The sequence below is a fragment of the Phoenix dactylifera genome, chromosome 14 (genome assembly GCF_009389715.1).
Source record: "Phoenix dactylifera cultivar Barhee BC4 chromosome 14, palm_55x_up_171113_PBpolish2nd_filt_p, whole genome shotgun sequence".
NCBI classification, from domain to species: domain Eukaryota; kingdom Viridiplantae; phylum Streptophyta; class Magnoliopsida; order Arecales; family Arecaceae; genus Phoenix; species Phoenix dactylifera.
The window spans coordinates 1,906,882-1,923,008 of NC_052405.1; the positions used below are offsets into that span (position 1 = coordinate 1,906,882).

Sequence of the window (16,127 nt, forward strand, 5' to 3'; positions counted from 1 at the left end):
TCGGAGGGGCGGAGGTTTTTAAGGGGCTGGGCCATGGGGACTTGGGCGGGGGGCACGTGGAGGATATGCTGTCGTGGAGCGGGAGCAGATTGAACGGCACGTGATTTTAATGACGTGGAATGAAGCCGTTGGGCGGGGAGGTTCTAACGATGGGGAGGAGGGGGGACGGTTCCTGGAATATTCTGGAGTCTGGAGCGGGGAATATCCGACGGACGAGAATGATCGATCGGCTGCCAGCGCGTTATAACGGTAACGACGTGTACAGCAGGTCAGCAGCCAGGAGCCTAAAAGCATCGGTGGCTCTGCTTTGTTTGATGCATGAATCTAACAGCGTCCATACTGGAATTGATACACTTGATGTCTTGGTGGTACAGGCGCCGTGGGTAGGGCTCGTATCTCATCTCATCTTATCTTATCTTTTTTTTTTCCCTTTTTTTTTTTTTCTTGCTTTGCTAGGATCGAGCATGTATCTGTCGCGCAAAAGAAGGATCCGCCTGAAGATACAATCCCAACCCTAGAGCTGGTATATTGTTATTAGGGTGCAGGAATTGGCAAGGGATTTTTGAGCTACTGCTTGCATTCCTTTGAAGAAGAAAAAAAAAAAAAAAATATTTATTGTTTTGGTATAACGGCTGCTCATGCTACACTGGCGTAAAATTGTATGCTTTGTTCACTGGACATAATAATAATGAAAAGTTTGAACAACAGTTTATTATAAAAAAAAAGAAATCCATCAAGTATCATCACATGAATGTTTTCATCCTAAAAAAACAAAAAGGCACAGCAAGAATGCCACTAAACAAGCAAAATGAGAACACATTGTCAAAGAAATTATTGCATGCACCAATAAAATTGTGCACGCAATCAATCACAGCCGCTAGCTTCTATGCTAGTGCATCAAGTTACATGCTTAATAAAAAGAATACATAGAAACCAGCAACTCTTATTGACTGCGTACGTAACCACACGATGCATACCATTTAGGTAATAATGTCTCTATTTTGGTCTGTCACAACCCCACAGCCAGCCATGTCTGAAGGATAAGGGCGTATGAAAGGGTCGCAGTCACGTCTATACGGGGGCAAGCGAAGTCGAAGTCTTCCTTCCAATGTAACCATCTCTGTAATTGTCTCCATTGTCCCATCAACTTGACCTTGGGCCGCTTGTCGACCAGAAATGATTCTCCGGAAGCATCTCCTTCAAACTTTGAGGTTCCAAGAGCCTCTAGCTTTTTCCACCGTTGTACTCCATGTTCAGGGAGCCACCAGATCATGTCCCTTGCTGGCTCTTCCAAAGCACTCGTGTCGCTATCTGCTTGCTTTTGAGGATGGTTCCAGTATGGTTCTAGCCATTGGGGACCTACTACGCGATTTCCTGGCTCAGGATCAGATACCACATGAAGCTTCTTGAAATGATGCCACAAGACTCACTGTATCTCCTCACCTCAAAAAAAGATAAGCTTTTTTCCTCAGAAAACAATTTGGAATAACAAGCATATATATGCTTAATTTACCATATGATTGGTTGTGATGAATTTGGCATCCATCACATCCTCCAGCAGCTTATGCAATGGTGTAAAAATTTACCTGTATTGAAAATGGCAGAAAGAAAGGGTCAATAAACAGCTTATATTAAGAAGAGAGTGGTGATTCCATTTTGCATCTCATTCTCGAGGGGTGAGACACGTTTTCCACTGGCTCTTAATCCCAAGAAATCACTGCAAAAGAAAGAAAATGAAAGGCGTGTATGACCCGTTTTCATTGATGACTTGAAAACATACAACCTTCACTTACAAACGTTTCAGAAATTTATTCCCATAAAAAAAAAAAAGCTCTAACATCTCTTTATGAGCAGCAAGTTTCTCACCCCAGACAACTTATCCACCAGGTGTAACAACCAAGTTCACTTACATTCACCTGAAATTACATAATGAAAATATCAATCGCATCTAAAAGAATAACAATAAGTAGATCAAAAAGGAAGCCACCCTGAAAAACTTTCTGGATAGTTCTTTGACTATCCAACCAAGAGGGGTGGATGCCTATATCCTGCTGCATGCGCCGATTTTATGGGTAAATATTCTCATGTAACTCAGGCCACCAGTTATATCCTGTTCAGAAAGGAAGCCAACAGTTAAAAATGATGCATTGAATTACCTCAATGATAGTTCTCTTCCGTCACGATGCTGACAGATGTGTACATTGGACCATTTGGATTTTCCTTTATCCCAATGATATCTAGATTGAAGGTGCATTTCACTTCAGGATGTGTCGCATTAGCTCTCAAGAACCACAATCCCATTGGATAGAACCTCAATTCCATTGGATGGATGGAACACTCATATTTTGTTGTTTTCCTTGTAAAACCTGGTCCTACGCATGTGATTTTGGTGACCATTATCTTCCATTCATTGGTTGAACATCAAAACCAGAAAACATTAGAAATCAACTCATTAGCATAAGGCGTATCTTCAGCTTATATTAGATAAAGAACATAAGACAGCATTCTGAAAGCAAAGTAATTCCCTAACACTACTGCTTATCCATCATTATTGGAAGAAGTTCCCTAAAAGGGTTTTATCAAAAAAAGAGAAGGAAGTCTAAAATGCAGATCATTTATGAAATTCCAAGATAAGACAGCATCAAATTATGCAAGACAGGATAATTGGAAGGAAACATCATGTTCGAGGATTCCACCATCAGTATAAAGTTCAGTTATTTATCCCATCAACACTAGCAAATCTATCTATTTTAAACCAGATCTGCACCATAAGGAACTATTAATTTTAAAAAACAGAAGACCTATGGCGTCCACATTTTTTGGTGCATAAAGAAAGATTTAAGGCATTAAACAGGCTTCGCTTGGAGTGTACTACTGATAAGGGCTTGAAATGTCTCAATTGTTTTTCCTATCCTGCAAGAGCAAAGCTGATATCCAGTAATTATATGAGAGTCATGAATGCAATTTCTCATCTTCTTCTTCTTTTTTCATTTTGCTGTTGATGTAAAGATGGAGATCTCAACACCAAAATTTCTGGCGAACAATGAAAACCATTTAATATATTTTTTTGGTAAGAAAAGATTTATTTTTAAAAAAAAATTGAATTTGTATTATCAGATACACTTTACCAGTGTTAATAATATGGTTAAAATATAGGAAACTTACTTTTTGTGCTTACCATGGGACAGCAGAAAACTTCTCTGTTTTAGAAATTTAGTCTGAACTCATGTGAGAATTTCTAAAATAAAACACTCACTCATTTGAGGGTCCGTGCGGGCATGTATTTAGTCTCATCTCGGTTCTTCGCTAAGAAGATCTTGGATATTTATACATGGCCAAGAAATCCAAATAATCCGTTTCAGCTAGCCTTTTTGGATGGAGTCCTAGGTTGTGATAAATGGTATCAGAGCAGACGCAGCTCATGACCTATGTAGACTAAGGGATACCGCAACACAAGCCCATTCAGATTGACCATGAGTTGATCACGGTGTTTATGATTGGATTTGAATAGATTGACTTTTAGCCTATTGAGGACGTCAGGGCTTAAACAGAGAGATTATGTAAGAATCCGTGCGGGCAGTTTACCTTTGGAAGTGGGAGCTCCCACTTGCCAACCTTTTCATTCCTCTTTTGCTTATTAGTGTAGCTTTGCATGGGAACGATGCGAGATTACCTTCGTATGTATTGTAACATCATGATTCAGAAAAAATGCATGAATAGCTCCCCCATGTACCGGTTCATCTACCGTCCACCTAGATGGCAACTCCTCTTGTATAGCAAGCCTGAAAGGAACATAAGGGCAAATAAGAGAGTACCAACATGTAGTTGTGTAACAGACATTTGCTTGCACTTCCATTGGTGCAGATACATGCAAAACATATCGAGGGCCATTGAATCTATCTACAAGCACAATTATAGGGCGAACAAAAACAACAGATAACACAGAGGCAGGACCTATTCAACCAAATGCAGTAGCATAAGACTACTTTCACTTACAGTTGATCACGGGCCTTCTGGCCCACCCAGCCCGGTCCGAAATTTTTCGGGCTTGGGCATTTAAAAAAAGGCCCATGGGTCAGGCATGGGATTCCAAACAAAAAAAAAAAAATCAGGTTCATCGGGTCGAGCCTGGGACCAGATTTATTAAGTCAGGTCAGGCCTAGACAAAAAATTAAGCCCAACAGTCAGGCCGGGCCGGACCGAGCCTGGGCATAGCCATCAGGCCTAATTTCTGTTGTAGAGCCCGGCTCGAGCTCGGCCCGGCCTGGGTTTTGATCAACTCTACTTTCACTACATGAAGAGCTTCTCGTGCCAGCAAAGTTAAGGCCTCATGACAGGGTGTTCTGATCCAATTAGACCAAATCCGTTCTATGATTATTCTAACTAATACCATTAGCAGTTTCAGAAAAATGAATAAATGAATGAATTTTCTGAGGTGCAGGGAAGGCTTACGTTTTCGTCATCAGCGCCATCTCAGCAATACCGTTTCTTTGCGAACATCTTCCTCTTGATACCAAGAGCCTGTTGACGTTTATTACGTAAAACACGATTAAAATGGAACAATATAAAACGTCAGAACCCTAAAGTTTCCCATCTTGGGTGTCAAAAACAATTTTAAAAAAAATCAGAAATTGGACGAAAATGAAAAGAAAAGAGAGTGAGCCTAGTGCTTCGAAGCACGAGGGAACGGATTTCATCGGCAGGCTTTTTTTGGGGCGCTTCCGTTACAACGACTTCACTCTGAGGCCTCTCACCTACCCCATGATTATCCCTGGACGCTTCATCGTGATTATTGCCCGTTGAGTGCGAAGTCTCCCCTTCCAAGGGTTAGGGAACCCGAACCTCGTAAACTTAGGTTCGGGATCCTGAAGTTTCGGGTCTATGTCTAGGACGACCGTGTGGTACCAATGGACATACCTTAACCAGTCCTTCATCCAATTATAGAATAAAGTCCTTTCAAGGATTCATATTTCCCAAAACAATGTTGTATCAGACTACTTGTCTCCTTGTAGTTGGATCCCCAAGTTTTTGAAATGTTCCAAATTCCACTTGAGCATCCAAATCTGGATCAATACCAGCAAAAACATCTCTGAACAAGGTTCTAGCACCATGCCAAATGTGTCCAAAAAAGAAGAGCAAAGCAAACGTAGCATGCCCAAAAGTGAACCAACCCCTTGGACTACTACGAAAAACACCATCGGATTTCAAAGTAGTCCGATCAATTCAAAAATTTCAGGCACACCTTTTTGGCACAATCGGATCGCTCGCGGACTTCGCGAGCCTCTCTTTTGCTCTTCGATCGAAATGGTGCAGCCCGTAGCCATGGCGCTTCCGGTGGAGGAGCTCTATGTAATCTCCGTGCAGCTATAAACGCAAAGAATCAATCTAATCAAACAAACAGATCAAAAAGAAACAAATTTGATCGAGAAATTTCTATCTGAGTGACTAAAATTAGAATTGCACGAGATGGAAATCAAGAAATCAAAAAAAAAAATTGCCATGGCGACGGAACTGGGGGAGCTGGAAGAACCCTAGCTTACAGTGAACTCGGATCTTTTGGGCAGTAGAGAAAGAAGCCGCGGAGGAATGTCAGAGCGCTGGGTGTTTAATAAGAAGCCTTCCCGACTTACATCTCGTCTAATGGAATATGATGCACAGTACCGTGTGCGACTCTATGATCCGGACCGTCCAAGTGTTGGAACCCAAGACTCGGAAATTTCACTTATTGAGATCCTGAGGCCTGCTTTAACGGCCCAATTTCTTGTCCAAACCCATGTTATCGGGCCCTATGAAAGCCGGGCCAACCATATTACCCACTTTTCTCTGAACTATGACAGATAAGCAAGGATGGCAATTAGAATTCAAATATTTTATTAAATAAATTAAAATATTTAATTTGAATCTAACTATTTTATTAAATAAATAATTTAAATCGATCTTGAACCAATTGAAAAAAATTTTGAATATTGGAATAGCTAGTTGGCGAGAGAGTATAATGTTTTTCAAATCATGCACATATACTAGAAGATAAACAGGACCCCAGGCTGAGAAGTTTTTTTTTATGGGCTATGCAATACTCAAGGGCGGTTCTCTAGATGGGTTGTGTAGCTGCTCCTCTATTTTTATGGAGTTTTTTTTTTAAAGCAGCATTGTTATAAAATAAATAAAAAAAAAGTATAGGCATTGACAGCGATTTTATGAGAGACTGATAAAATATTTTCCATCCAATTCAAGGAAAAGCAAGAAGGGACGCAAAAAACTTGTAACCATTAATTAGCTTATGAACCATCACATCCAATCGTCAGGTGTGACAGCTCAATCCAGTCCCCTTCCCGTACGAGCAAAGTTAAATACTACATGTCCACCTCCAGCGCAAGAAAAGCGACGGACGATGCTGGACCCATCGGCAACTCACCTTTTATTTTATTTTATTTTATTTTATTTTTTTCCCTTCTACTTCTGCTTATCTTTCTCCTCCTCCTCCGCTTTTTATTTTTATTTTTATTTTTATTTTTATTTTTTTATAATATATACAACCAACAAAATTAAGAGTTACAATTTGATATAATTATAAAGAAAAGACCTCCTGGTGCGTCCAAAAAACCTCTCTAAAGTACTGTGCTGGATAGACAGTAACCCAATCGACAGTCTTATTTGTCTCTCGATATATATGAACTGTCTGAAAATCACTACAATCTTACACCATTCACTGAATGTCGTCTAGTAGAGGCCGTCCATCTCTCCTTCGCCCCTTTTCATATATCTAAACGATCACCATGGCCAAATCTTTCTCGATGATGATATGCACCGCCCTCGGCCTCCTCCTCATATAGAAAATATCTTTCTATGCTGACTTGAGTTCCATCCCTATAGCTGTCAGCCTATCAGTGCATCGTCACTCACAACATACCTATAAAAAAAAGAGAGGAAAGTATAGAGTAGAAACATGGACGATGCATTGGGGGGCAACAGGAGGTGAAAATAAGGCGGAGGTCGCGACCGCCGCCCATCTCTCCTTTGCCCCTCTTTATGTATCTAACCAATTAACATGGCCAAATCTTCCTCGAGGATGATACGCTCTGCCCTCAGCCTCCTTCTCATATAGAAAATATTTTTTGATGCTGACTTGAGTTTCATCTCTATAGCTGTCAGCCCACCAGTGCATCGCCGCTTACAACATAACTCTATAATAATAATAATAATAATAATAATAATAATAATAAAAGGTATAGGGCATGGATGATGCATTGGGGCGAACAGGAGGTGAAAATAAGGCGGAGATCGCGACCGCCTCCCATAAAAGGAAATACTGCTTTTCGAAGGGTGGGTGGGGGGGGGGGGGGCTTTGCCACACGTCAGTAGTCTTTTACCGTACGGAACCGTCCTGCCCTTGCGACTCCACTACGCGTCCCCCAAATTCCACACAACCACGACTGTTATTTTGTTAAGATTCAATTAGAAACATAATAATTAAAACAACTATTGTCTGTTGCTAAAAATTAAATATAGCCGTTAGTGATAGAGATATATAATTACTTGCTTCGATTGCCAGTTATTTGATAGAGTATATTCTTTAGATTGGTGAACAGATAAACAGATTATCTTTCAATTAAAATAATTGTAATAATATTTGCTCGTATGATTAAAAATAATGATTATTATTTACTCAAATTTATATTGATGGAATAATATAATTATTCAAATTGTTGCCCAGAAATAAAATTATCTTTTAGCTACCATACTGATTTCATCTTGAGATTAACATTTAATTAATTAGCATCATTTATTAACTAATCAGGACATAATAATCATTATTTATTCTCATTATTTAGACTCTTTAATCAAAAGATCTTGCAAATATAGTAGCATTTTTACCCTCAGCGCTTCGCCAAAAGAACCGGTTTGGTAGTCTTTGGTATTTTTTTTGGGGTACACGTGACAAGTTCCCGAGCACTAAGTCCTTCCCTCGCTTTAAAACCCCCAGCCTCTCTCTTTCTCTCTCTCGCTTTGCTCGCTTCTCATCCTCCAAGTAGAACCTGAGAGCAGGTATGACAAACCCAGCATCCCGAAAGAAAAAAATAAATAATCACATCTTTTGCTTATATTTCTCGCTGATACCCTTCTTTTCTTTCAGCGCTTTTCTTCATCCAAGGGCGATCGGCCGGTTTTTAAGCTATAACTGTTTCAATTTGTTTTTTTTTTTCCTTTTTTGTCATATTTTTCTTGTCGATTTAAATCTTTTTTTGCGTGTTTTTTCTCTGTTTTACTTTTTCCGATCTCTTTGCTCTTGACTCAAGATATTTTTCTCTATGGAAAGTTGGCGAGATTCGGGTTACTGTTTCATTGGTTCTGAGTTTTGATCCTGGTGGAAATCTTGGACGTTAGGGTTTTAGTTCTTGACCTCGTCCTTGCGTTTCTTTTGTGATTCTTGAGGGATCTGGGTTTCGTATTGTGTTTTGCTGCTTTCTTCTTGGCAATGCCTTTTTTTTTTCCTCTCATGGCTTCAAGATTATGATGTTTGGAGTCTTAGCAAGAAAACTCTAAGAGATAGAAGGGTAGCAGGTTAGGGATTTGGTTTGAACGGATTATAGGGCTTTTAATGTTCTAATCTTGGAGATTACCATATGGAAATTTTTTAAAAGAAATATTTTTTTGACCTTTTTTGTGTTACTATTTAGAATTTAGAGCAATGCAGGTAGATTTTGGTGCTCAGTTTTATCCCCTTTTGAAATTTTGCTGTAGTGTAATTTGCTTTGAAATTTTGTTACAATTTGGTTTGGTTCGAATGTGTGAGATTGCTTCGGTTTCTTCTTTGGACGCTTCTGGTGTTCACAGTTTTGGGTTTTATTACAGAAAAAAGGAAGCTATAACATGGTTATGGGTAATTTTAAGTAACAGAGCAAAAGCTAGCCTTAAATTATCGCACCATGTCACGCCCAGCCCACCTCCCTCCACGGTGCCCATTTCAGAACAGGGGTTTGCTGCCCCGTGCACTGGATTCCACCCCGCAAACTACACTATATAGGTTTCCATCCCAAGGGTCCATCATAGATGAAAAACTTTCATGGCTTGATGACCTCTTGACTGACTCAGAAAGTAGTCCTAGAGGGATCTCTCATCGGAGATCTTCGAGTGATTCTGCGGCAGTTCTGGATGTCCTGACAACTTTGGGTGGTCCAGTATCCCCTGTCGATGAAGGAAACGCTTCATCAGTGTGTGCTCTTCACAAACCATCAGAATCCACGGATGAGGATGAAAGTAATTCTGGGTTAGAGGCAGGCAGTGGGTTTGAAGCAAGCTGTGTTTACGGCCCCAACTCCCCCCGCCAAAAGAGTAAATTGACCAGTTCAGAAAGCTCGATGGTGACTGCTTTGTTGGAAAATGTTCCTTGGAACCCATTGCAATATGTAACTGTGGATTTCCATAGTGGCTCCAATAGTAGTGAGTCCAATGTGAGCGGAGATGTTCTTGCTGCAACAGGTGATCATGATCCAGAGAAGGCAGCAAGAAGGTAGGTCATTTTCCTTCCATCTGCATCTAATGTAAATAGGGGATATTTTTCGCTGATTAGTTGCAGCCTACTCTTTAAGCAGCAAGCAATTGCTCATGTAACAACGATGTTATACTTGTAGCTTCTCGAAGATGCATTCAACTTCATGTGTTGGGACAAGTTGTCTACTTTGTTGTTTGAGTTATTTAAATATTCATTGTTATATTTCTGTGGGATATATATCTTGCATTATCAACTATTATTTTTAGTAGGATGGCTAGACAACATTTCTTTTAGAATTCAACTAAACAAAAATAAGCTGCAACATATTATAATCCATGATAAGAGCAAAATCTCATATGAATTATTATACAAGAATAACCCTATTCTATTACATGCCGATGATCCAAGAAATCTAAATGATGTGCGCAATGTTTTTGAAGGTTTGTCAAATAACTTAGGTTAATATGAATTGTGTTGTAAGATGTTAAATGAGACATGGTTGACCTGATAATATGTTTTTACAGTTTGAACACGGGAAAGGCTTGAACAGTTAATATTACACTTTCCCATATTTTACAAGTTCTTGAGTTCTCATTCCATGATTTAAGATTTTGATAGATATTGAGAACCGGCCCCTTTTTGTATAGAGTTGCAGTGTTATAAACATTTGATGGTGATAAGAAAGAAGTTTTGATTTTATGTTTGAGAACTTGGGGTCTATAAGCTAAGCACTTGCGAGTGTTTACAAGTAATTTATGTTTTGAGTTTTAGAAGCTTGATACTTGTTATATTCACAATTATATGTGTTGAATGTTGTAATGGATTAACAAGTTTTTTGGACCTTTTTTCCATGCAGAACTCTTGTTCTCATCATTTCAAAGTTTCTACTTATTATGCTAAAGCTAACCTTAAATCATCAAGTAGTATTATGTCTATTATTGCTGGCTTTTATATGGACTAGGCATGTGACCCACTAAGGTATGAAAAACATGCATACAATATGCTGTCATCCTGATGTTGACCCCTTGTGAATTAGTGTTGAATTTTTGGCCAAGGCAGGGTATTGCGATGAAGTGGAAGGCCAGTTAGCTGGAAGGAAGACCTCTCTTTTGCAACCAAGGACCAACAATATGAGATACTTCTAGTAATTAAAATGGTTCCTATGGAAGGAAAGAAGAGATGGTTTAGTATTGGGAACACTTAAGTCTTTGCAAGGCACAATTTATTAGACAAATCATTAAAGTGAAACAATTTTATATTCATTATAAGTCTATATATTGATAAATTGAAATTCAAAAGTATACTTGGTTCAATTAGACCTTTTCCAGATTGAGATTTGATTTGTAACTACTTTGGGCCTAAAATGGTTGCTATATGGTAGTTACATCAACTTCTGCTTATTGTTCTTGAGGACAATACCTTTTTCTTTCTATGTCAGCTCAACCTTCTTGTATTGGAAAAGTTCTGTATTTTTTGATGAGAGAGATTTTTGTTGTGAATCATTTCTATGCATTAAATGAATCATCTTTACTTGAAGTTTCTCAGCCAGGAAAAAAAAATCTACTACTACTTGAAGTCTTGAAGTCAGCTGTTTTCATTGGAGGTAGCTACTCCACAACAGATCATGTTTGTCACTTGACATTCTTCAATCTCCCCCTTCCCCCTTCTCGATTTTAATATGTATTCTGTGTAGGTGCTCGTTACTTGTAATAAGATGGGATTGTGCAATAAACTTGCGATGCATGGTCATGATTCCATGGGGAAATGAAATCCCATGAAGAGTTTAACTAGTCTCCATAATTTGACCATATTATTTTCTACTACACTGATATATTTCTCTAGCTACTACCATTATGATTGCTAGAAGCATATCTTGTTTAATATTTCGAAGTCAGACCTTCTCTTTAAAGCCTATGATAAAGGGATTAATGATGAGGATGTATATGTTCGTGAAAATGATCTTTCAAATTTTCAGGATGGAGTGAATAGATGGAAGCTTGATTTCTGTTGTACTATATATTGCAAAATCTCTCTTGTTTGCTAACTTACCACAAATCATATTACATGGACATAGCTTATAATGTTTTGTGGATTTACATGCCTGGGTGTTTAGGGCCTTTTAGTTTATCAGGGCTCCTTGACCATGGCTTGTTGGGAACATGAGACCTTGAGCAGGTTTCTAGGTCTGGTGCCCTCTTAGGTTTGTACTTCTCTTGTTTATTCTCTTGTCATGGTGAATATTTATGTGAAACTGAAATAAAACAAATATAACATATTTAGTTAGACGGAATCATGCTATCTCTCTTTCTCTTGTTTTGTAACTAATACTGGTATCAGCTTTTGTTTTGTACATGACAATTATGGGCAGAGTTATTATGGTACCAACGTGAATATTCAAAACAATATTCAAATATGCAAATGGTCTCAGAGTGTTACATTAATTTAGGTGTTGAATATGCTTATATGACCAATTTCCAAAGTATCATGTATTACATATGCATGATTCAGGAGTGCTATTCACACTAGATGTGTGATGATGCATTTGGGAAAGGTTGATTCCTATTCTCTCCTTTGATTTAGTGTTTCTTTTGCTTCTGTAATAAGTAATTTTCATTTTCAAACAATCGATGTTAAATTTTTTAAAACAAGTCATATATGATTTATTCTATGGATATTCAATAAAGACTGGTGGGGGCACCGGCAAGGAGAGGATGCAATTACAGATGCAAGGACTAGGAAGAGAGGTAGTATGAAAAATTATTGGATAGCGGTGGCATGGAAGGATCAGATTTGGGTACCGATATACTTATCCTGTAATAGAAATAAATGGCTACTCTAAATATGAAGAACTCTTGAAGATGGGGTTTGAGAGTTGTGTTAGCAGTAATAGTTGTTGAAATATTTTGTTTTAGCAAGTAGAGTAGAATGTGTGTTTCATGGTTCTCGTGTGACTCTTGCCTTTATCATGTTATTTATTGACTTTACCTCTGCATTATATTTATCTATATTGCTTCTTTTAAAGCACCATTGTAATGTTGCAAATGTGACATGGACTAGAAATTTAGATATATTCATGAACTTCTGCTTGATCATTTTATGGCCCATCTCTAGAGATATTGAGACAAGGCTAAGTCTGAGGTTGTAATTTTTTATGGGCTACATCTCAAATCATGAAATTGTGCAAATTGGATCCTTTATATTTGCTTGTATGTCCTGAATTACCAATAAAGAAGACAGAGAACACCACAATATATTACAATATTAATGCTTTAAACTCTTCTGCAGCATGCTTATGTTTAGTAGCTCTTAGTCTTAGCATCCTCTCACCCATAACAAGGGAGGTTGTTCGTGAAAGGACTTCAAAAGGTATTGTATCATGGTTTTGCTGCATGTATATAGTGTGCTTCATTATGAGCTACTGCCTTTCTGCATGTCTATGTATTAATTTATCCTTCATTATGCTTTGATGTTTTTGTTGTTTTTAAAGTTTGTTCTAATCATATTCATCGAGGCAGATAAAATAATGATGTTGTCATGTCTCTACCCCTACATTCTCCATTTGTTTTTAGATCATGAAGTCCCAAGGACATTTTGTCAAGTACTCCTAATTGATTTAAGGTGTTATTTTAGTTGTGTTGCCTGGCTATCTACCTGACCATTATTTCATTGTGATCTTTTTTGCTTGGGTGGTGTAGATTCCTAATTTATTCCTGAGGAAGCACATAGCTGCAATAGGTAGGCTTTGGGAAGATGGTTATAATATCAAAACTGTGGAGTGCTTTTTCAACATCCTGGTCTAGCCAACTGTTTCTCCAACAATACCTGGTGCGCCAAGGGGGCAAGGCCATGTTGGATATGAATTGGCAAATCAAGGAGGGTTTTTAGTTGCGGGAGCAGCGGAAGGTGAAGAGTGCAAAAAAAAAAAATGGTTACCTCATCGAAGATCATTGCATACAGGAAGATGACAAAGAAGGGATCTTTTTTTAATTTTCTTTTTAAGATAGGAGGATCATATATTTGCCAAATGTTTGCTCTTGGTACGTAACAAGGGTTGGAAAACTCAGGGCTTTGTCACAATCAATGACTTTTCTAGGATTTGAGTGCAATTTTCCGGTAGAAGTTAGTGATTTGTACTTGGAGCTCTGCTAATCATGATTTAGACAGACTGCAGTATGACGCTGATTGCTGAGGGTAGCATTCAATTGTCCTACAAATCATGCCCAATCCTGGCCTGTGGCTTTATGATTTAAGCCCAATCCAAGTGCTAGTTTGATAATTCAGATCACATCCACAATCCACTGGGGCTGATTGAACTTAGGCCTCTTGATTGCATGTGTCAGAAAGACTCAACTTTGCCTGAGAAATTTTTATCTGTAATTTATACATTATATATATATATATATATATATATATATATATATATATATATATGTGTATATATATATATGTGAGTTTCTGAAGGGTCAAGCTGTTCGAACTTAGGCATCTTGCTCTAGCCCTAACATAATGTGGAGAAACATTTGGTATGTCGCCTATTGCAGATTCTATGATGGTTGACTTCTCCCCCGGGGCATGCAGAAGTTAAATATTTTGTAGTATTTATGTTCCCGAATTTGTGGTTTTGTTTGTCATATTGAAATGAGTAAGTTATGTTGTTGAAGAAAGTATAAAGTATGAATTTTTTGCTGGTATCAGACTTGGGGCCCGGCCATTTTACTTTCACCATTTGAATTGGTTCATTGTACTGCTTAGAAAAATGCTAATGCTGCCTGCATGATTATATTCATCTTATATGAAATATGATGCATTTGTAGAAACCATTTTATGGCTCTCATTATTAGATTGCTGTATTTACATCTTGACGTGTTTCTACAGGCGGTCAGGACAACGATCTAGGGTCCGTAAGCTTCAATATATTGCTGAACTTGAGAGAACTGTTGATGCACTTCAGGTAGTCATGTTCTCATTTGCCGTTGCCATGGATTAATTTTGTCCTTGAAATTCTTGATAGAAACATTGCCTGTGTCTGTCTTCTATTTAGACTCTGGGAGCAGAGTTGGCAGCAAGAGTTGCTTCTATGTATCAGCAGCATTTTGCTTTATCTATAGAAAACAAGAAACTGAGGCGGCAGATAACCATTCTTCGGCAAGAGAAAATGATGAGGGATGGTGAGTGTGATTCTTTGTTTCTTGTAGGCTTTGTATACATAGATTGCTTGGATACTTACTGAAAATTATGCTACTTAGTCACAGTTGGCCTTCTAGGCTTTGTATAAATAGATTGCTTGGATACTTACTGAAAATTATGCTAATTAGTCACAGTTGGCCTATTTAACTAAAAAATCATGTCAAGTTATTTAGATCTGAAACTCGCCTAACAAACATAGGCTTCTGTTCGGCTCTGATTCTCAAGTTTCGAACTGCAACGACAATGTCTCAAACAAATTTGTAAGATTATAAACACAGGATCCAGCCACCTCCTAATGTGTGCTGCACCGGTTGTTAGGCTGTGATAGTCAGAGCAGCCGGTTTTCTCCATTTTCTGTTACCGTGTATCTAAAGATTGGACATGCAGCAGTTTTGAGTATACTTGTCCCTCTCATCTACATCTTTTCTTGATGATTTTTGTTAAGTTTGTAAATGTGTGGTGGGACACGAAGGTTAGGGCGTCTTCATAAATTATCTGCAGTCATAGCTGTAAATTCACGTCCTAGCTTGTCTGAACTCTGGATTGTTTTGGCCTTATTGCCCGGAAAGAGAAGGAACCTCGGTTATAATATTCCTTTAAATCCTGTTTACATTGTACGATGATTATAATTTTTCTCTGAACGTGTTGCAATTGCCAAAATCTGCAGGCCAGTACCAGTCTCTGAAGAGTGAAGCAGAGAGATTAAAAATGATTTATGGGTGTCAGCGGAGCCTCAGAAGCGCCGCTTCCTGTTTCGAGATGGGCTTCTCAAATGCTGCAGATATCTCAGGTGATAGCTGGCCGATGTTGGACATCGGGAAGCTCAGTCTGGGGGGGAGCCCAGTTCCGACGAGACACGGTCTTGGACGCTGATGATGGACCCTGGTTGTCAACCGGTGAGTTCAGCTCTCCGAACTACCTTCCTGCTAGAATTATCATTCCAAAAGCTAGATTCAGAGCCACGGGCTGGTAAGCCTATAGCTAGCATCTGCGTTCCTCTTTGCGCAAAATGGTTCCCCCCCGTCCGCGATAAATGTGGTAGGAAAGCATCGCAGGTTAAACTTTCCCTCCAACTACAGAACTCTGAATGCATGTACAAGCTTGCACAGCTTTGATGTGGTCTTCAATCGCTGGTAGATTTTATGAAATTATGAGAGAAACTCTTGAAAGCTGTGTAATATTTATACTCTTATAATATTATCTCTAGCGCATCCAAAACGGTGATCAGATAGCGATGATTTAATCGCTGGAATGATGTTCCAGTGAGATGGGTGATGGATGCCATCCCAACTACTGTTAGCGCCTTTGGGGTAATAGTCGGCAAGCTGCCGGAGGAAATGCAGCATATGCTTGGAGCCATGATGCATCAACCATAGCCTATTGGTGGAGTAGAGATGTGAGTAGCATATGGACTGGTATCTACCGCCATGGGTGTGTGGTTTACTCT

General features: G+C 38.8%; 1 protein-coding gene and 1 long non-coding RNA gene across 6 annotated transcripts; one reads left to right on the plus strand and one right to left on the minus strand.

The window, feature by feature from the left end:
* Nucleotides 1-822: 822 nt before the first annotated feature.
* On the minus strand, nucleotides 823-5,669 carry LOC103714288. 4 transcript variants are annotated; one of them, XR_005514652.1, is made up of 6 exons: nucleotides 5,541-5,669; nucleotides 5,243-5,364; nucleotides 4,453-4,521; nucleotides 3,586-3,782; nucleotides 2,157-2,372; nucleotides 823-1,916 (listed from the first exon to the last, which is right to left on the minus strand). It is a non-coding gene; the product is annotated as an uncharacterized LOC103714288 (long non-coding RNA). The 4 variants fall into 4 exon arrangements; XR_005514654.1 differs by having other exon boundaries at nucleotides 823-1,717; nucleotides 1,867-1,916; nucleotides 2,157-3,782; XR_005514653.1 differs by having other exon boundaries at nucleotides 823-1,374; nucleotides 1,514-1,916; nucleotides 2,157-3,782.
* Nucleotides 5,670-7,946: 2,277 nt separating this feature from the next.
* On the plus strand, nucleotides 7,947-15,911 carry LOC103714287 (basic leucine zipper 6). 2 transcript variants are annotated; one of them, XM_008801485.2, is made up of 5 exons: nucleotides 7,947-8,046; nucleotides 8,854-9,511; nucleotides 14,369-14,444; nucleotides 14,535-14,661; nucleotides 15,348-15,911. In XM_008801485.2, exons 2-5 carry the CDS (start codon nucleotides 8,928-8,930, stop codon nucleotides 15,551-15,553), a joined length of 993 nt encoding a protein of 330 aa, XP_008799707.1. In that variant the 5' UTR covers nucleotides 7,947-8,046; nucleotides 8,854-8,927; the 3' UTR covers nucleotides 15,554-15,911. The 2 variants fall into 2 exon arrangements, with proteins under 2 accessions (XP_008799707.1, XP_008799706.1); XM_008801484.2 differs by having other exon boundaries at nucleotides 7,959-8,046; nucleotides 8,135-9,511.
* The last annotated feature ends 216 nt before the right edge of the window (nucleotides 15,912-16,127 follow it).